At 36.5% G+C, this 21,914-nt stretch overlaps 1 protein-coding gene across 12 annotated transcripts in view; it reads left to right on the plus strand.

The window, feature by feature from the left end:
* The window catches only part of Kcnt2 (potassium sodium-activated channel subfamily T member 2), a 395,059-nt gene that overhangs the window by 179,402 nt on the left and 193,743 nt on the right, over positions 1 to 21,914 (plus strand). For 11 of the 12 annotated variants that reach the window (XR_005492244.2, XR_010056918.1, XM_039090726.2 and 8 more), the window contains 3 exons: positions 977 to 1,141; positions 3,841 to 3,977; positions 6,434 to 6,497. Coding sequence is in view for 10 of the 12 variants with exons in the window: in XM_039090726.2 (XP_038946654.1) it covers positions 977 to 1,141; positions 3,841 to 3,977; positions 6,434 to 6,497 (366 nt within the window). In the remaining 2 variants the exon portion in view is untranslated. Of the gene's footprint in view, positions 1 to 976; positions 1,142 to 3,840; positions 3,978 to 4,389; positions 4,422 to 6,433; positions 6,498 to 21,914 lie in introns of those variants that run through there. The other variant, XM_039090727.2, reaches the window with a different exon arrangement.

Below are 21,914 nucleotides of genomic sequence, written 5' to 3' on the forward strand. Positions count from 1 at the left end.
TGGTGTTATATGATATGCTATTAATAGTTTAACGAAGTGCTTACACTGTCACAGAAATGTTTTTATAAATTTTATTAGATGCCTTTTCCCTCACTGGCATACTTGATTGCTTCCATTTAATTCGATTTCAATATTTTTTCAAAAATATAAATTATGTGGTGTCATTAACTATTAAATAATTTTAAGTTATAGGATGTTAAATTAAGGATTATGTTCAGAGAATAAATAGAAAAGGAAAAAGCAAAGACATAAATTGCAGTAGGTTTAAAGTTAATTTCTTATGTTTATCAAATAAAGCATGCAGTTGACAAGTCGTGTGCATTATCAAGCATTTGGAGAGACTGCACGGGTCAGAGATATGAACAATGACTAGTCTTCATTTCTTTTTTTGTAATGAATCCTGGTTTCCCATGAATGAACAAGCCAAGAACACAACACTATAAATGCAAATTAAACCTGCATGCTCATTACACAAGCTTAGCCAGCTCACACTGTCATGCCTAGCTCCCATACCTTCCTCTATAACACCACCCAGTTCACTAGAGTACTCATGTCCACATAGCTAGCATGAGGCATTGTGCATGATAAGCAGCAGCCTCCCCATGCATGATATGGAAACAACAGGGCAGAAGAATTTGGAGAAAAAGAGGCAGAGCTGTTAAACTACATTTAATGAATGGCATATTACATCAGACTTTCCTGGACACAAAGCAGGTGGACCAGCCCCTTTGTGGTCTGAGATGGTATAATAGTAAACTCTTTCTAGTGCATTTCTTTGAAAACCTGAAACCCCTGGGTCTCGTTTGAAATCTCTCTGGAAATCATGTGGTCAGCCTGTTGTGTAGTAGTGATAATTTGATACTCACCTGTTTTAAGGGTAAGAAATGCCATGTAACTGAGAACAGCTGGGGCACTGTATTGGGCATTCGCTTTCATGTGTGGTGTTTTGCATTCTCATGTGGAAAATTCATTACAGTTTGAACAGCTGGCCTATTTGTGGATGGAGAGACAAAAGTCGGGAGGAAACTATAGTCGACACAGAGCTCAGACTGAGAAGCATGTTGTTCTGTGTGTCAGCTCATTGAAGATTGACTTGCTTATGGATTTTTTGAATGAATTCTATGCACATCCAAGACTGCAGGTACATATGAATTATGCCATGCACAGTACTGAATCATACTTAATTGCCCATTAATCAATATTGCAGCCCGCATCCTGGTAAACTTTTATTTATGCAAACAAATATAAAAAGGGTTAATAAAAGACTACAAATATATCGGGGCACATAATAAAAATGTTGGGGAAATAAATAGCCTCGACAATCCCTTCTGTAGCTATGCCAAAAGACAGGCGGGAAAAAAGGATATTTACTTGACTTAAAGGATTTTTTTTCTCTTTTGGGTAAGAGCATAAATGATAATTTCATGAAGCAGTGAGTTTTAATATAAAATATAATAAAACAATGAAACCATCTGCAAAATTGTAGTTATAAGTTTTGCTGATAGGAGTGTGAGGGTATGGAAATTGTTTTTGTAAAGGTTCAATTTTTATGCATTGCTTGTACATGTGTATTTCTGTGCTATATGTGTTTGTGGTATGTATGTATGTATGTATGTATGTATGTATGTATGTATGTATATTTGCTAGTGTGTTTGCATGTGTGTGAATGTGCATGAGTGCATGGGTGGTTGCAGAAGCTATAGTATTGGGCCAGAACCCTGAGAGTTGATTTTGAAAGTTGAGAGCTGTTGTGTGCTGTTTGTTCAGTTTGGGTGTTGGGAACTAAATTCAAGTCCTGTGCTAGATCATCTAGCACTTTTAATTGCCAAACCATCCATGGCCCTGAACATTTCCTTTTTGTACATTTATGATCTGGAATGTGATTAACTACTAAAGTCCTTTTAAATGATAAAATATTAGAAAATAATGAAAAGAAACACAAATATGAATTCAAAGTAGGCTATGTGTGTGCACATAAAATCTTTACTTATTTCAACTTTGAAAGTTGTTAAGACAAAGTAGATTTAGATGATTTTTAATGCAATTAGTTGAGTTCAAAGAAGAAAGAGTTGTTTGCTTGCAGATGATATGATAGTGTACTTAAGTGACACCAAAAGTTCCATCAGAGAACTACTTAACCTGATAAACAACTTCAGCAAAGTGTCGAGATAAAAAATTAACTCAAACAAATCAGTAGCCTTCCTCTACTCAAAGAATAAACAGGTTGAGAAAGAAATTAGGAAATGTCATCCTTCACAATAGTCCCAAATAATATAAAATACCTCGGTGTGACTTTAACCAAGCAAGTGAAAGATCTGTCTGACAAGAACTTCAAGTCTTTGAAGAAAGAAATTGAGGAAGATCTCAGAAGATGGAAAGATCTCCCATGCTCATGGATTGGCAGGATTAATATAGTAAAGATGGCCATTTTGCCAAAAGCAATCTATAGATTCAGTGCAATCCCCATCAAGATTCTTACTCAATTCTTTATGGAGATAGAAAGAGCAATTTGCAAATTCATTTGGATCTAAACCAAACAAAAAACCCAGGATAGTGAAAACTATACTCAACAATTAAAAGAACATCTGGGGGAGTCACCATCCCTGACTTCAAGCAGTATTACAGAGCAATAGTCATAGAAACTGAATGGTATTGGTACAGAGACAGGCAGATACATCAGTTAAACATAATTGAAGACCTAGAAATAAACTCACACATCTATGAACATTTATTTGATCTCTGACAAAGGAACTAAAACCATCCGATAGAAGAAAGACAGTATTTTCAACAAATGGTGCTGGTTCAACTGGAGGTCAGCATGTAGAAGAATGCAAATTGATCCATTCTAATGACCATGTACAAAGCTTAAGTCCAAGTGGATCAAGGACCTCCACATCAATCCAGATACACTCAAACCAATAGAAAAAAAAAGTGGGGAAGAGTCTCAAACACATGGGCACCGGTGAAAATTTCCTGAATAAAACACCAATGTTTTGTATTTCCTGAGTGAATGTGTGATTAAAACTTGAGCCCGAGCTGAATGGAAATATATTTCATAAGTAATATCAGAAATTCATGGTATCTTGATTTAGCACTATTCATCCTTGTCTTATGCTCTTCATTTTTAATATATATTTTAATATTCTTTATAAATATTGTATATTATATTTAAAATGGAATAGATCGACTCTATTTAATAACAACATCAAGATCTAAATTCTAAACGTTTTATTGTAGCTATATTTTAGAGCAACCAAATAGTGAATAATTACTATTGAACTTAAAGTCTTATAGATTAGTATTAAGTCATTTCATCATTATGGTTGCATTCCCCTGGTCTTAAAATGATGAGACACTTTAAAATAGTTTGATGTCAAGCTAATTTTTTATCACCTATCATTTTGTTCAAAATATCTACAAACTCCAAACTATACAACTATTCATCAGAAATTGTTCCAAGGTTCATAACATAATATCAATTAATTAACTGATAAGTTTCAGTACGAAAATAACACTTTAAATTATGTACTGACTCTTGAACCTTTCTGTCTCTACTCAACTGAAGATGATATCTAAACTGAAGGAGTGTGTGGCCTGCACTCCATGATTTCTTCTTTGGTACCAATGCCACTGCCATAGCTCAGCCTGTTCGCATTTCTCACATTATGTTTATCATAGTTCAATCTTATTTAATTTCTATAAGTTTAAATGTATTTTTTTTACTTATCACAAGGAATTCATTGCAACTGGATCATAATTAAAGAAAAATTCTTAAATGTTTTGTGTAGGATAACATGAAGCATGATTGTGTCTGTGCCATTTTTCATTCTACCTTGACAGGATTATTATGTGGTGATTTTGTGTCCCACGGAGATGGATGTGCAAGTTCGGAGAGTGCTACAGATTCCAATGTGGTCCCAGAGAGTGATCTACCTTCAAGGCTCTGCCCTTAAAGACCAGGATCTCCTGAGAGCAAAGTAGGAATCTCTTGTCTTTGCATTTTCAGCCCTTTGATAACTTTTCTCTCCCAACCTTTGCGAGCTGCGTGTCACCTGTATTTAAATATAAAATTTAGCTCTGCCTTTCCAATTTTAGAATAACAGTGCTAAAAGAGTAGGCTCCTGTTTCCTACTTTCATTTTAGGCCAGATATTTAGGATAATAATTCTACATGCTGTAAATCTCCATGCTAAAGTTACCTTTGCTGTCAGAGATGAACTAGAAGTATTCAGACTCCCTCTTAGAGGTATCTCCCAGTTTCACAATTCTGGTTATATTTTACAAAGACAAAAACCTCGAACTAAATATTATATGAGTTATCAAAGCAGGAGTCAGGGTTTGAATTTTAAGAAACTTGGAACATTCTTCAGCAACACCTTTTGTCTTGCAGGGTCAAAGTCTGAAGAGTCCTTGGAGCTGGAGGTCCTGCTGAGTTGCTCACAGATTGTGCATATGCCTGTCAATAGGCTTTAAAAGATGGCTTGGCCTAGACATTTGTTAAGGGAAATGTGTCTTCCAACACTGCCTTAGAGGTTGAAAAAGAGCTGAAAGACTGAGGTCATCTAGGATCAGGACCAACACAAAACAACTCCCTTTTAAAACCTGGAACCTCTAGAGGTTGAGCTTCCTGGGAGGGTGGTGTAGGGGAGGGGTTGCTAAATGCCTTCTGTTGCTTTTAAAATTTTGACAGTGTCTTCTTAATTTTTGGATGCTACTATTTGCTAATTTAAATGTGAAGATTTCCTCATTACAGTAGTTAATCAATGAATATTTGTGTGCATGACCCTCCTGACTCAAATGATGCTTAGATACCTATTAGGAAGGAATTTTCACATCACTTTTGAATAAGAGTAAAATAAATTTACCCGAGGTATGTTTTATTTAATGATTCAATTTTAAAAACACAACAGTGAGCAGAAATTACCACAGTAAAATGAACAGTTAATGTTAAATATGTAACAGCATAAATTTTGTCTTAGAGTAGATCTCTGTTAAACAGTCCATATGACACTTCTATGAACAGTCAGATATTCCCAAGTTCTCATGTGAATTGAAGACTTCGCTATTTCTTATTTGATACTGATATAATCATTGGGGTACTTAGAAGATGTTTCCACATTTGTATCTTCTAAACCTGTATATTTTGTTGTCTCTATAAATGAATATCCTTAAATTACTGTGAGGTGGGTTCTTCACTCAGCTTCACAGTGTGTTGATAAGGGTGTGAGTGGTGGAAGTCCCCCCTGTCCCCCAGGGAATTAAATCCGAGCTCTTGGTTTTAGCAGTAACTATGTCAGATAGATACTATTTAAATTTAACTATCACTATTAGTAATGAAGTGATAGTTAAATCCACAAAGGGCTCACATTTACAGAAAACCCTTCATAGAAATTAAAAATGAACAATTTAAAGAAGAACTATGATAAGGGGACTGTTGGCCAGCTCTCACTGTTCAAAACTCTGTAGTGAGAAATATGTCACGGTGACTGATTATCCAGTGTACGTTCATTGCAAACCCTAACTTCATATATAATATTTAGGATTTAATGAATGCATTCTTCACCATAATTCTCCATGCAAGAAGCAAGGAGTAGGTGCCTCCACAAGAGCCCCAAAGGTCAGTGGCATGACGTCACTGCATTACTACTGAAAATGATACTTAGAAAATGTTATCCAATACCCATGTTATTTAGTAACCTCCCACAGTACTTTCTTCAGAATTGTTTTATTTGGATTAGTTTCCTGGGCTTTTTGTTTCTCTTCTCCAGAGAAAACAAAAAACAAACAAACAAACAATAAAAACCAAAAAAAAAAAAAGATTTTGAAGCATCTAACTTTATCACAGTGTACCAGAAAGATAAAGCTTTACTCAGTTGAAAAATAAACATCCTAGTGTTTTAAAATCTCTACTTATGAAGGACTAAAATATATTCTTTCGTTACTAACTTTGAGAAATAAAGAACCGTCACATGACAAAAAGGGGGTTGGAACAAAAGGTTGAACAGCTTCCTGGAGACACAGTAGGGTTTGAGTTAAATCCACTAAGTATATCTGTTTTCTCTCTGAGTCAATGATGTGGGAATGAGTTAGCCATAAAATAATAATAATGTAATGACCCAAGTTTGCAAGATAAAATATTAATTAAATATATTGTATAATTATAGAAAATATTTATAAAAATACACATATGTATGTATACATAGATAAATTGAAATCAGAAAAAAAGCGAATTCAATTGCTTTTTGTGCCATTACTTCTGGAGCTGTACGAGTGTGCAAGCTGTTGTCTCACTGATGTAGTCAAGCTCAGCAAGATAGCCAATAGTTCTTCTTTCAGGTTAAGGAAACACGTGTGTGACGCGGACCAGGCATTGACATCGTCACTTCAGTCAGGAGCTCTTCACTATGGTTACTCTGTTTTCTGTCTGTGTTTAGGATGGACAATGCTGAGGCCTGTTTCATTTTGAGTAGCCGCTGTGAAGTCGATAGAACATCATCTGTAAGTTTCCTAATCTCCCTTCAGTAAACTGTGGATTCGCCCGTACAAGAGTTTATCTTAATTTGAATTTAAAAAAAAAAGGAAACAGAAAGAAGAAAAAAATAAAACCTACCATAATCAAAGTTTGCAACCTTAGGTGTTCACTAAACTTAAGCATCTATTCCTTAGCCATGCTTATTTTAACATTAAAAACATTGTTCATTGCACTGACAAAAGTGTTTTCTAATAATCTTCTGAACATTTCCTAGGAGATACAGTTTTGTTAGAAGGACCTACACTTCCCCAACTTCAAATGAGACAGAAGGCTCAAGCATGTTATAATAGGATCAACTAGAGAATTTCTTCATAAAAAATACACTATTTGGAAATTCTTTTGAAGTTATTTAGAGTGAGACCTGGAAATGTGCATTGGTTAGAAGGATTCCTCGTGCTCTTTTTGGTAATTTTTGAGTTAAAAGAATTCCCATGATTTATTTTTAAGTCCAAACTTGTGTAAATCAAACTAATTTAAATAAATTACTGAATAATGACTTCAGCTTCTAAGAGAATGGTTTCCTTTTTTTTTTTTTACAGTCCAGTTGTTACTCCCTTTTTGGTCTGCTCTCCCATAATTCCTCTTTTTCCTGCCTCTTTCTCCAAGGGGATGCTCCCCCATACCAGGGCTCCCGACTCCCTGGGGGCCTCAAGTCTCTCAGGAGTTAGGCTCTTCTCTCACTGAGACCAGGCTAGACAGTTCTTTGCTCTATATGTGACAGGGGTCTAGGAGCAGCTCCTATATGCTGCCACATTGCTGGGCCAGTGGGTCACTGGCTCCTCCACTTCTTCCAGCCTTTCTCTAATTCAACCACAGGGGTTCCTTATTTCAGTCCACTGGTTGGGTATAAGTGTCTGCATCTGTTTTATTCATCTGCTTGTTGGGCCTCTCAGAGGACATCCATGATAGGCTCCTTACACACAGGAGCCTCAGTAATAATGTAAGGTCTTAGATTCATTCTCTCCTTGAGATGGATCCCAAGTTGCATCAGTCACTGGACCATCTTTCCTTCAGTTTCCTCTCTATTTTTGTCCCTGCATTTTTTTTTTTGGCAGGAAGAATTCTGGGTCATAGTTTTTCACTGTGGGATGAGAACCCAATCATCCCTCTCCTTGATGGCCAGTCTTTCAACTGGAGGTAGACTCTACAAGTTCCCTCTCCCCACTTCTGGGCAATTCATCTAAGGCCCCTCCCTTTGAGTCCTGAGAGTCTCTCAACTCTCAGTTTTCTGGTACATTCTAGAGGGTCCTCCCACCCAGCCACCCCCAAGTTTACATATTTCTATAAATTCTAGTAGCCCTCAAGGTTTCTCTCCTGCCCCCTGCAATACCTAATCATATTCACTTTTCCCCTCCCCATCCCTTCTCCCACTCAGGTCCCTCCCTTACTCTGTCCAATCATGGCTTTCTTCTCCTTCCCAAGTGGGATTGAAGCATCATTACTTGGGACCTTCTGCTTGCTAACTCTCTTGAATTCTGTGGATTATGTCATTGGTATTCTGTATATTTTTGGCTAATATCCACTTATTAGTGAGTATATACCATGCATGTCTTTTTACCTGACTCAGGATGATATTTTTCTAATTCCATCCATTTGCCTGCAAAATTCATGATATCTTCAGTATTAATAGCTGTATTTGTGTGTCCATTCTTTGGTTGATGGGCATCTGGGTTGTTTCCAACTTCTGACTATTACAAATAAGGCTGCTATGAACATAGTGGAACACATATCTGTTGTGGTTTTCCCTGGAGTATCTGTATTTTGATGTTAATTCTACTGTCCCAATGACAGCTGCCTAGTAACATATTCAGGAATCAGGTGACTTCACCAGAACCTTCTCTCCATTGAATTTGTAAAGTACAGGTGAGTGGCAGGTACAGGATAGAAGGAAGCCTGTCATTGGAGGAGAAGGAAGAATAGGCAGGAGAGAAGTTTGGAGGAAGAGGAGACTGGAACAGAAAGGAGGAGAGGAGAGGGAGAGAGAGAAGTTGTGGCAGGACAATATGGCGGGTGACGTTAAGATTCTACGCTGTACTTTTACAGGTTGTTACAATTGTTCTTAAGGGATGGATGGTACTGGGCTTTGTATGTTTAGGTGGGCAATTATATCTTACCAATTAGGTCAAAGATTATTGTGTTGTGTGTTCATTTATGTGAAGATTTGTGTGTAGGAAAGTGTGCGGCAGCAGGAGACACTGGGCCGCCAAGGAGTTGGGATGTGTTTCTGCCAAGATATCTAGCAGATATCTTGGGGCACTGCGGTGCCGAATATACTGAGGTAAAAGACAATGATACTTTATATATATATTTTACAACAACACATATTCTTGTGGTATGGTGAGGCATCTTTTGGGTACATTCTTAGGAGTGTTATAGGTCAGTCTTCAGGTAGAACTATTTCCATTTATCGGAGGAGCTGCCAGATTGATTTCTAGAGTGATTGTACACATTAAAAACCCCACAAGCAATGGAGGTGTATTTCTCTCTCTCCACATTCTTGCCAGCATGTGTTGTTTCTTGAGGTTTTGATCTCTGCCATCCTGATTGGTATAAGCTAGAAACCCAGAGTTGTTTTGAGTTAGATTTATTTTCCTAATGACTAAGGACTTTGAAACATTTCTTTAAGTGCGTCTTGGCCATTTGAAATCCCTCTGTTGTGAATTCTCTGTTTAGCCCTATACCCCAATTTTTGATTGGGTTGTTTGTTTTATTTGGAATTTAGCTTCTTGAGTTCTTTATATACTTTGGATATTAGCCCTCTATATGATGTAGGGTTACTGAAAATTTTTTCCAATCTGTAGGTTGCCAATTTGTCCTATTGACTATGTCCTTTACCTTATAATAGATTTTCCATTTCATGAGGTCCCATTTATCAATTCTTAATCTTATAGCCTGAGCCATTGGAGTTCTCTTTAGAAAATTTAATGAAAACTTTAATGAAGACATATATACAAAAACTTTCAAAGGCAAAGGGAAGCAAATACAAGACACAAATACATGCACATAATATAGGTTTTCCTCTCACACCTCTGGATGGAGCCAAACTATCAACACCTTGAGATCATATTCTTGCATGCTGATCGGTGAGATATTAGATTTCTGTAGTTTATACTGAATTTAGGGAGCTTTGTCATAGGAGTCCAGAACCTAGTCATTTGAAATAATCTAAATTAATGATTATAACATTCTCAAATAATTTTTTATTTATATTTTAAAACGTCAGTGATAAGGAGATGATTCGAGGGATACCAGCATGTAATCTTCTTACAATAACCCAACTTCATCTATCTTCTGCCTGTAAGTCCAGCTATAGAAGATCTGGCACTTTCCTCTTTTGGCTTCTGTGGAAACTTGTATATGTGTTCCCATACCCTCACACAGATACATTCTCTCTCTCTCTCTCTCTCTCTCTCTCTCTCTCTCTCTCTCTCTCTCTCTCTCTCTCTCCTTAAAGTAAAATTTAAAAGGTCTTTCCTCCTCACACTTTTTTAACATACATTTTTATTTAAATCCATATTTTTCCTGCTCCATATAATTATGTCTTGAGTTTTGTAGAAATAGTATTTAATAAATAAATCCCATCTGTGGTTTACTACCCTTCTCAATGGTTTATGTTCCATAATGAAAGGCACATGCATGCACATGTGCGTACACACACACACACACACACACACACACACACACACACACACACAGCCTTTGATATGCTTTAATCAGGGGAAAAGTTAGGCCACTGCCTAATCTCCACAAGGTTAATCCACCTCCTGCTAATAGTCCCGAGTTATAATTTACCAAACTTTATATTCTATTTTTGCTGTTCTGATCTCAGGATTGCTCAACTAGGCTGTGCTCTGGGCTACATTCCCCAGCTCTGTTCCATGGTGGCCAAGTCTCTGTTCAGCACTCTTCTCAGGCATGGCATTTCTCTTCACTTCTACACTCTTCCTGCATGGCAGATTCCCCTTTTACTTCTCATCCTCCTCCTTATCACAAACCATGGAATCCAATGTTCATGCCACTCCCTGCCGTGCCCAGACATTGGTTGTCAGCATCTTTATTTACCAATCACATCCAATGGGGGCAAGGCCGCTCAGTGTCTTACGTGTGGACTCTCATGCAAACAATTTTTGGGACCCAAATTAACATTAGAATACAGGCAGAATTAGGTTAAACCCACTTCAGAGGCTTTCTAAACAGTTCAGCATAAAAGTGCTTCAATCAGATTTGATAAAACAATAAATTTAAAGTAAACATAATCATCATTCTCTGTGATTGCTTTACATGTAACTGCCAATCTCATGCCCTGCACACGGCTTCTTGATTTAATAGCTCTTTCACTCTTTCAGTGAGGAGAAGTAAGGTAATTACACGCAGAAATAAATGTTTATCTATTAGAGTTAACTTTGCAACATGAATTTGGGAAGCTTGCATTGAAATAAATGTAATCTATTTCCTTCCAATTGTAGTAAATTGACAAGAAGTTAATAAAAATACCCAGGAAGACTAAAGGTTAAAGAGGTGAGACCAAAAGTAGTAGAGTTTTGGAAGGTATGAAGCAAGTAGATGAATGGCAACTGACTCATCCAGAAGGAAGTTACAATTTCCGTTTAGTGAGGAAATCACAAGCAGTCTGCTGTTGGCAAGGCGAGCTCAGAAGCAGCAGCAAGGAAGGGGACAGATGTTGCTTAAAGTAGAGCTTCATGTAGGATTTATGCAAAGTCATGGAAAGGAGCAGATTCCCTGGATTGCTCCGCATTTGCATTGCTGATTACTTTCTGAAGCCTAGAAGAGGTATTCTATTTGGGCAACTTGTTCCTTGAATCCTCTACTTTCTATGTCAGAAAGTAAATTTGAGCAGCCTTGATACATACTATATCTCAATGGATTCAGAACAAATAGCTTGATATTTTTTATATGTATCTTGCAATGTCTTAGGGATGCGGTCTATCATAAGAGAAAATGTGCTGCTTGTTGGTGTATGTGTGTGTGTGTGTGTGTGTGTGTGTGTGTGTGTGTGTGTGTGTGTGTGTTTTATCTATACACATGGGCATTTATTTATTTTTAAATTTTATTTTTATTGTATATTTTATGTATTTACATTTCATATGTTATCCCCTTTTGCCCATCTCTCATACAACTTCCCCATCCCGCATCTATGAAGATTCTCCCACTCCCATGCACCCACTTCCACGACCTGGCATTCCCCTACATTGGAGAAAAAAGCCTTCACAAGACCAAGGGCTTTTACTCCTATTGATGCTGGACAATGCCATCCTCTACTACATATGTTGTTGGATTCCTCCAGCATGGGTCCCTCCATGTGCACAAATTGGTTGGTTGTTAATTCCCAGGCGCTCTGGTGGGGTCTGGTTGGTTAATATTATTGTTCTTCCTATGGTGTTGCAAACTCATTCAGCTCCTTCAGTCTTTTCTCTAACTACCCCCTTGGGGTCCCCTTGTTCAGACCAATGATTATCTGCAAGAATCTTCATCAGTGTCAGTAAGGCTCAGGGGACACCCATATCTGGCTCCTGTCAGCAAGCACTTCTTGGCATCAGCAATAGTGATTGTGTTTGGTGGCTGTATATGGGATGGATGCCCAGGTGTGACAATGTCTAGATGACCTTTTCTTAAGGCCTTGCTCCACTCTTTGTCCTTGTATTTCATCCTGTGAGTATTTTATTCTCCCTTCTAAGAAGGAATGAAGTGTCTGTATTTTTGTCTTCCTTCTTCTTGAACTTCTTCTGTGAATTTTTTCTTAGGTATTCTTAGATTTTTGGGCTAATATCCACTTATCAGAAAGTACATATGATGTGTGATCTTTCATGACTAGACTACCTCGCTCAGGATGATATTTTCTAGTTCAGCTGAAAAGTAATCCATTGTGTAGATGTACCACATTTTCAGTATCCATTCCTCTGTTGAAGGACATCTGGGTTCTTTCCAGCTTCTGGCTATTATAAATAAGGCTACTATGAACATAGTGGAGCTTGTGTCCCTATTATACGTTGAAGCATCTTTTGGGTATATGCCTCAGGTAGCACTATGTCCAGACTGATTTCCAGAGTGGTTGTACCAGTTTGCAATACCATTAACAATGGAGGAGAGTTCCTATTTCTGCACATTCTTGCCAGCATTTGCTAGCACCTGAGTTTTTGATCTTAGCCATTGTGACTGCTGTGAGGTGGTATCTCAGGGTTGTTTGGATTTGCTGATGTCTGACTGACTAAGGATGTTGAACATTTATTTAGGTGCTTTTCAGCCATTTGGTATTCCTCAGTTGAGAATTTTTGTCTAGCTCTGTGGCCAAGTTTTAATAGGATTATTTGATTCTCTGAACTCTAACTACTTGAATTTTTGTATGTATTATGTATTAGCCCTCTATCAGATGTAGGATTGGTAAAGACCTTTTCTTAATCTGTTGTTTGCTGTTTTGTAAAATTGACAGTGTCCTTTGCCTTACAGAAGCTTTGCAATTTTATGAGGTACCATTTGTCAATTTTTAATCTTAGGACATAAGACATTGGTGTTTTGTTCAAGAAGTTTCCCCCGTTCCCATGTGTTCCAGGCTTTTCCCCACTTTCCTTTATATTAGTTTTAGTGTATCAAGTTTTATGCGGCAGACTTTGATCCACTTGTACTTGAGTTTTGTACAAGGAGATAAGAATGGGTCAATTTGCATTTTTCTATATGCTGACCTCCAGCTGAACCATCACCATTTGTTTAAAATGCTATCTTTTTTCCATTGGAAAATTTTAGCTCCTTTGTTAAAGATCAAGTGTATGGGTTTACTTCTGGGTCTCCAATTCTATTCCATTGATCTACCTTCCTGTCTCTGTACCAATACAATAAAGTTTTTATCACTATTGCTCTGTACAACTGTAGGTCAGGGATGCTAATTCCCTGAGAAATTCTTTTATTATTGACAATACTTTTCCCAATCCTGTTTTTTTTTTTTTTTTTGCTTTCCCAAATGAATTGCATTGAATCTGCAGATTGCTTTTGGCAAGATGGCCATTTTTATTATATTAATCCTGCCAATCCATGATTCCATGATCATGGGTGATATTACCTTCTTCTGAAATCTTCTTCAATTTCTTTCTTCAGAGAATTTAATTTCTTGTCATACAGATCTTTCACTTGCTTGGTTAGAGTCACAATAAGGTATTTTATATTATTTGTGACTACTCTGAAGAGTGTCATTTTCCTAATTTCTTTCTCAACTTGCTTATCCTTTGAGTCGAAGAAGGCTACTGTTTTGTTTGAGTTAATTTTATATCCCGACACTTTGAGGTTGTTTATCAGCTCTAAGGGATCTCTGATGAAATTTTTGGGGTCACTTAAATTTACTATTATATCTACTGAAAATAGTGATATTTTGACTTCTTCTTTTCCAATTTGTATCACTATGACCTTTTTGTTTTCTACTTGCTCTGGCTAGTACTTAAGTTTCTATATTGAATATATAGGGAGAGAATGGGCATCCTCCTCTAGTCCCTGACTTTAGTGGAATTGCTTTAAGTTTCTCTCATTTTAGTTTGATGTTGGTTACTGGTTTGCTGTATATTACTTTTACTATGTTTATGTATAGGCCTTGAATTCCTGATCTTTCCAAGACTTATCATGAAGGGATGTTGAGATTTTTCAAAAACTTCCTCAGCATCTAATGAAATTATCATGTGCTTTTTTTTCTTTTAGTTTGTTTTTATAGTAGATTATATTGATGGATTTCTCTGAGATGAAGCCTAATTGATCATGGTGATTGATCATTTTGATGTGTTCTTGGATTAGGTTTTTGAGAATTTATTCAGTATTTTTCATCAATAAGGGAAATTGGTCTGCAATTCTCTTTCTTTGTACAGTCTTTGTGTGGTTTAGGTAAAAGCATAATTGTGGTTTCAATGAAAGAATTGGGTAGGTTCCTTCTGTTTCTATTTTGCAGAATATTTTGAAGAGTATTGGCATTAGGTCTTCTTTGAAAGTATGATAGAATTCTGCACTAAACCCATCTGGTCCTGGGCTTCTTTGGTTAGGAGACTTTTTTTTAATTTTGTTTTTGGATATTTTATATTTACATTTCAAGTTTTATCCCCTTTCCTGGTTTCCCTTCTATATCCCTGCTATCATATCCTACCTCCTCCTCCTTTTATGAGGATGATCCCCCATCCAACCATCCACCCCTTCCTGCCTCACTGTCCTGACATTCCCCTACCCTGTGTGGGGAGGGGTCCAGCCTTGGCAAGGATTATGGGACTGTTTAGATAGTTTAACATATCCTGATTTGACATTGTTACCTCATTTCTGTCTAGAAAATTGTCCCTTTTCTCCAGATTTTCCAGTTATGTTGAATAAAAACTTCTATACTAGGATCATACAATTTTTTTAATTCCGCCAGTTTCTGTTGTTATGTCTCCCTTTTCATTTCTGATTTTGTTAATATGGGTACTGTCTCTCTGCCCTCTGGTTAGTCTGGCTAAGGGTTTATTAATCTTGTTGATTTTATGAAATACAGCTCCTAGTTTATGTTGATTCTTTGTGTAGTTCTTTTTGTTTCTTCTTTGTTAATTGTAACTCTGAGGTTGACTATTTCCTGCTGTCTACTCCTCTTGGGTGAATTTGCTTCTTCTTTTTCTATAACTTTCAGGTGTGCTGTCAAGCTGTTAGTGTATGCTCTCTCCAATTTCATTTTGAAGGCACTCAGAGTTATGAGTTTTCCTCGTAGAAATTCTTTCATTGTATCTCGTAAGTTTGGGTATGGGGTGCCTTTATTTTCATTAAATTCTAAAAGTCTTTAATTTCTTTGTCTTTTTCTTTCTTGACCAAGTTGTCATTGAGTAATTGTTCAGTTTCCATGTGTGGGTGGGCTTTCTGACGTTTTTGTTGTTATTGAAGACCAGTTGTAGTTCATCGTGATCTGATAGGATACATGGGATTATTTCAATTTCCTTGTATCTATTGAGGCCTGTTTTGTGACCAATTATATGGTCAGTTTTTGAGAAGGTACCATGAGGTTCATTCTTTTATTTTAGGTTGAAATTTTCTACAGATGTCTAATAAGTTCATTTGGTTCATAACTTCTGTTAGTTTCACTGTCTCTCTGTTTCCTTTCTGTTTCCATGATCTGTCCATTTATGAGAAAGGAATGTTGAAGTCTCCTACTATTACTGTGTGTGGTTCAATGTATGCTTTGTGCTTTAGTAAAGTTTATTTATTTATTTTTTCTTTTCTTTTTTTTTTTTGGAGTTGGGGACTGAACCCAGCACCTTGCGGTTGCTAGGCAAGCGCTCTACCACTGAGCCAAATCCCCAACCCCAGTAAAGTTTCTTATATGAGTGTGGGTACCCTTGCATTTGAAGCATAGATGTTTAGAATTAAATGCTCATCTTGGTAGATTTTTTTTCCTTTGAAGAGTATGAAGTTATCTTTTTTTTGATAACTTTTGTTCGAGTGTTGATTTTATTGGATATTAGAATGGTTACTCCACCTTGGTTTTTGGGAGCATTTGCTTGGAAATTTTTTCCTAGTCTTTTCCTCTCCGGTGTATTTCCTGTATGTAGCAAAATACTGGGTCTTGTTTAAGTATCCAGTCTGTTAGTTTATAACTTTTCATTGGGGAATTGAGTTATTTTAAGAGATATTAAGGAATAGTGATTCTTTACTGTTATTTTTGTTGTTAGAGGTAGAATTCTTTTTGTCTGGCTAACTTTTTTGGGGCTTGTTGCGGGAGGAATACTTTCTTGCTTTTTTAGGGTGTAGTTTACCTTCTTGTGTTAGAGTATTCTATTTATTATCCTTTGTGGAGCTGAATTTGTGGAAAGATATTGTGTAAATTTGGTTTTGTCATGGAATATTGTGGTTTCTCCACCTATGTTAATTGAGAGTTTTGCTGGATATAGTCGTAGTCTGCCTTTATATGTTATTTGACCTTTTTCCCTTTCTGCTTTTAATATTCTTTCTTTCTTTTTGTACATTTGGCATTTTGACTATTATGTGATAGGAGTAATTTCTTTTCTGGTCCAATATGTTTGGAGTTACGTCAGCTTCTTATATGTTCATCGGCATTTCTTTCTTTAGTTTAAGGAAGGTTTCTTCTTCAATTTTGTTGAAGATAATTACTGGCCCTTTAAGTTGGGAGTCTTCGCTCTCTCCTGTACCTATCGCTCTTTGGTTTGGTCTTCTCAGTGTGTCCTGGTTTTCCTCGATATTTTGTGTTAGGGGCTTTTTGTGTTTTCATTTTCTTTGGCTATTGTGGCAATGTTTTCTGTGGTATCTTCTGCCCCTGAGATTCTCTTTATCTTTTGTATTCTGTTGGTCATGCTTGCTTTTATGATTCCTGATCTCTTTCCTAGGTTTTTTATCTCCAGGGTTGTCTCCGTTTGTGGTTTCTTTATTGTTTCAGTTTCCATCTTTAGATCCTGGACAGTTTTGTTCCATTCCTTCACCTCTTTCTTTGGGTTTTCCTGTAATTCTTTAAGGGATTTTTCTCTTCCACTTTAGGGCTTTCTACTTGTTTATCTGTGTTCTCCTCAATTTCTTTAAGGAAGTTACTTATATCCTTCTTAAAGTGCTCTATCATGATCATGAGATTTGCTTTTTAATCCACATCTTGCTTTTCAGGTGTGTTGGGATATCCAGTATTTGCTGTTTTTGAAGAACTTGGCTCTGATGATGGCATGCAGTCTTGGTTTCTGTTGCTTAGGTTCTGGGGCTTGCCTCTCACCGTCTGATTATCTCTGATCTTAGTTGGTCTTGCTGTCTCTGAGTGGAGTTGTCCCTCCTATGGGCCTTTGAGCCCATGATCTTAGGAGTGAGAGGGCTCCTGGAAGACCAGCTCACTCAGGGCATGTTTTGGCTTCCAGAACTGTGGGACAGCCCCTGCTCTGGGTCCAGGTGGAAACAGCAAGAGTTGTCTCCTAGGCTGCCCTGCTGCCTCTCATCCCTGTGAACTTCCATGTGTTTCTCCTTGGACAGTCAATGGAGAGAATGTAGGATACCACATCTGGGGTGTGGGGTTATGGAGAAGAGCACTCCTGGCAGACCAGGTCTCTGTGGACAGGTTTTGGGTATAAAGGCTTTGGAACAGCTCCAGCTCTGTGTGTAGATGGAGACTGGAAGGGTTGCATTTTTTTGTTTATATGAGTCTACAAAGTTAGTCTTCTCTCATGTAATACATAATCACTATATAGAGGACCATGAATGCTTCCATCCAAACAGCATCCACTCTTGTTTCAGGATGTTTTATTCTTAATTATGTTTTTCTCCTAAATAATTTAGTCAAGAGGCATCAGTGGACATTTTGGGGGATTACTAAAAATAAAAATAATGAAAAAGTGAATGAATGAACACATAATTTATCCCAAGAAGAAAACATAAATCTGGAGAAGCAGAAGAAGCATGATATAAATGTGGATGAAGAAATTCATTTTACAATATCACTTCAGAGGATGTGTCATTCAATAAGCACCTTGAGTGTAATATATGATAATGCTGAATATATCAAACAGTAATAATAGATTGCAGAACAGAACAAAAACAAAACAATCATACAAAACTCAAGCTGGGATTATTGACAAGAGTCTGGAAATAACAAAGGGAAAATTAAGTAATAGTCCTAGAAGGTAAACTTAAGGCTATGAACTGAAGAAAAATAAACTACATAATAAAAGTAAGTCAGCATTAAGTAGATGAAAAATATCTACATATTAGGAAATAAAGAAATGTAGACTGAGAACCAGTTTTCTGAGAGAATCCCAACAAAAGTAGAAACATCATTTTAATCCAATCAAATTCTATGGCTGAATCTGTCAAATGTGTAAGACTTATTTTTTCCATCTTATTTGATATGAAATAACAAATGTTGCATTGGAGGTAGATAGGCAACAGAAGAAGCAAAATTGACATGAGGAATACTAATTAGAGAAACTGAAGGAGAAACAAAAATAAATAAGTGAATAGATATATAAATAAATATATGGAATCTAAAGCTAAAGATTTAGCACTTGATATTGAAGTTTTGTTTTGAGTAATTATATTTACACTTATGCTAGTATTATGTAATGAAATAACAGTAAACAATGTTAATTTAAAGTACATTCATGCACACAAACATATATACTGATATACACACATATGCAACTTGCACAGACACACACAAACACACACACACACTCATTAAATTTCAAACATTGAACAACTCCTCTTGGTAGAATATGAAAAAGAATCTGTTTTACCAAAATCTGAGTTTGAGTAAAGCAAAGGTGAAATATCATACCGAACAGCAGTAGAGAGCATAAACTTTCTTATATTTTTGGTTGTGAGCCTAACCTTTAACAGCTGAGCCATCTCTCCAGCCCGAGCATAGACTTTCTTTCTAGTTTTTACTGGGAAAACTATCCTTGAGCCAAGAACTACGCAGCAGTTTCCATTTGGAGCACATGGAGGGCTGCCCATAAAACTCCTGAATTTCCTGTTCTTTGATGTTGGTGAATATATTAGAAACAAATTTCTGCCTGACAGTGGTGTGCACAGAACATGACCTCTTCACATTTACAAGTTGACACTCTTGATTCCACTATACCAGAGTTGACTTTTATTTAGGCTTGGGGCCTTAAATAGAAAATAATATTAAAATGATACCATAAATATGATCCCACAATTTGCATTTTCACACCAGAGACCATTACTATAGGGCAGCATTGTGTGGAGCCAGCCAAAGCAGGTGTCTGGCAGGGAAATCCATCAATTTGGCACCTGATTCTAGACTGGGACCTCCAGCACTGTCAAAAGTAAAGTCCTCTGATTTATCAAGCACACAAGTCTGGAGTGGTTTGCATTGAATGCCTAAATGGAGACACTATACTTTGCATCATGGTTGGAAAAACAAAGGCCTAGAGTGCAGGATTGTCTCAGGAGAATACGATCTACCTTGATTGACATGTAACTGTGATGAGCCCTCTGCCTCATCAAGAGCTGTTGTCAGCAGGACGCATGCTCAATAGTAATCACCTCTCAATTAATCTTGAACTCCTGTCCAAAGGTGTGGAGCATGAGAGGTACATATAAAGTCAGGTTGAGGAATAGAAAGCTATACTTTTCGGTTATGGGAAGGCAGTAAATAATATTTTAAAAGAAAAAAGATCAAGTAATAGGAACTAATACTATCAAATTTGAAAATCAGGCAACCATAAGTAAATTATCAATATTGGGACCTCAAAGTAAATGTTGTTTTATACAATGAGATGAAAGAGAAGGCTTCCCTTGAATTTTATAGACATTATAGAAATGGTGTCTATTTCAAGTATATATGAACATAGCTTTAAGTGTTTTTAACTAAATAGGATACGGAAGGTGATTTTGCTTTGGTCAAAAAAAATCATCTTATGATGAGCATTTCGTTTGGAGGAGAAAAAAAGTTTCTTTTTAATCAGTTGTATATAGTCCTTGAATGACCAGTAAAACAAGTGATGAATTTGCAGTGGCACAACATGCTGTCATGTGTTCATGTGTTTTAAAATGCAACTACCATCCTTAAACTTGATGGACTTTTTTGTTTTATTAACATCTAAAATTCAAAGTTGTAAGAAAAGCCAAGCAAGGACTGGTAAAATAGATAGCATATCACATGTGCTGTGGGTTTATTTTAGTGAAAAAACAGAATAGTAAGTACTTTGTAGATTTTGTGCAGTGCGTTAATTTGTAGGAAGCCAACAGCTATCATTAATATCACATTTAGAGTCCCACAAACAAGAATATTAAGGTAGTATCATTTGGATCCTGGTAATCTATATATTCAATAGGAACAAAACAAACACTGGCATGCTCACCCCTCCCCCCCAACTCCAGGAATTTACTAAAACAACAATGTCTCTGTGTCTGAATTTTTATTTGGGCATTTGAAGACTTATGGGAGTGTTTACCCCCTTTGACAGGAAGAAACTTTTTGAAATTTGTTATAAAATAAATGGCTGTTTCTCAGGAAACACTTTTTTGGACACACCAGTTCATTTTTTATTCATTTTAAAACTGTATTTCTGTCTGATGTTTGGGAGCAAATACTCCAAGCCAGAAAGACTTATTTAAAAAAAATACAAAAATCCTAAAAACGTATGTTTATTGTCTAACCATATTATGTATCTAGTTATACCTAGTTATACTTAACCATATTGTTTGGTAATCAAAGGTTGTGGTATTATATGTTATTTGTTGGGAGAGCACGAGTTGTTACTATGCACATCCTATATTACATTCAATATAGAAGGTGCTTGAAAAATTCCTTCAGTCAGCAGACCTCTCTCAGCATCTGGGGTAAGTATAATCAAAAGAGTAGAAATACTGCTCTTTGATTCTTCAGTATTTAATAAACACATCTTTTTTTATGCTTCATAAAGAACCATAACTAATTCAATGTTTTTCGGGACTAGGGTTTGGTCTACAAACATTAGTTCATCTGTTTCAGTTCTCTCTGTGTGGTAAGGCCATAAAGATACTGAAGTATGCCCATCATGATTTGCTAATCTCACTATGATTAATCACTTTCTATGAGGGAATCTTTGTTTTATTTTAAAGTGAATAATGAATTGTGTTCAACTTTTAACTGCTCATATGCGAATCACTATATTTTCTCTATGCTTCTAGTGCACAGAGAGCTTCTCAGAAAGACTTGCAGACTTGGAATGATGATGTGTTCTGACCTAAGTTAATGTTTTCTATTTGACTAAAGATGAGATTTTCTCTATAATTTGAGTCAAATTTACTCATATAAGTATTTGAAACATATCCATATTCCTATGGACATGCTCTTTATATCCAGTATATAATCAACATCCATTCTTAGGCCTTCTCTTTGCATATTCTGATTTGGTAGATAAATCAAAAATAGTGGAATGACCATGTAGGGTCATAATTACCTGACTTTAAGGGTTAGGGGAAGAAAGTTTTACGTATTTTTTAATAGTGAATATATTAAGGAGCTTGCTTTTATAGAATGAAGATATGGTGGTTAAACAGCTAACACTGAAGGATGCTTTTCTTTCCTTAGGCTTAATTTCAATTCTGATGATAAAAATCTTGAAGCCAATGATTGAAATCTTGGAATTTCTAAGGAAGAAAAAACTTAGGTTAGATTTAGAAAGGTTTCAACTTTTAATTAGTTAATTGATTGATTGATTGAAAATAGATTGTTCTCTCATACAATACATCCCGACCAAAGTTTCAGCTCCCTTCATTCCTGCTAGCACCCCTTCCCCCTCCTCTCTCTCCCAAGTCCACTCCCCTTTTTCTCCTTTCTGAATAGAACAGGCCTCCAAGGGATAACAACCAAACAGGACAAAATGAATTCACTAAGACAAGAAAAGAAGCTCTCACACAAAAGCTGGACACAGCAA

Source organism: Rattus norvegicus, chromosome 13 (assembly GCF_036323735.1).
Source record: "Rattus norvegicus strain BN/NHsdMcwi chromosome 13, GRCr8, whole genome shotgun sequence".
Classification (NCBI taxonomy): Eukaryota; Metazoa; Chordata; class Mammalia; order Rodentia; family Muridae; genus Rattus; species Rattus norvegicus.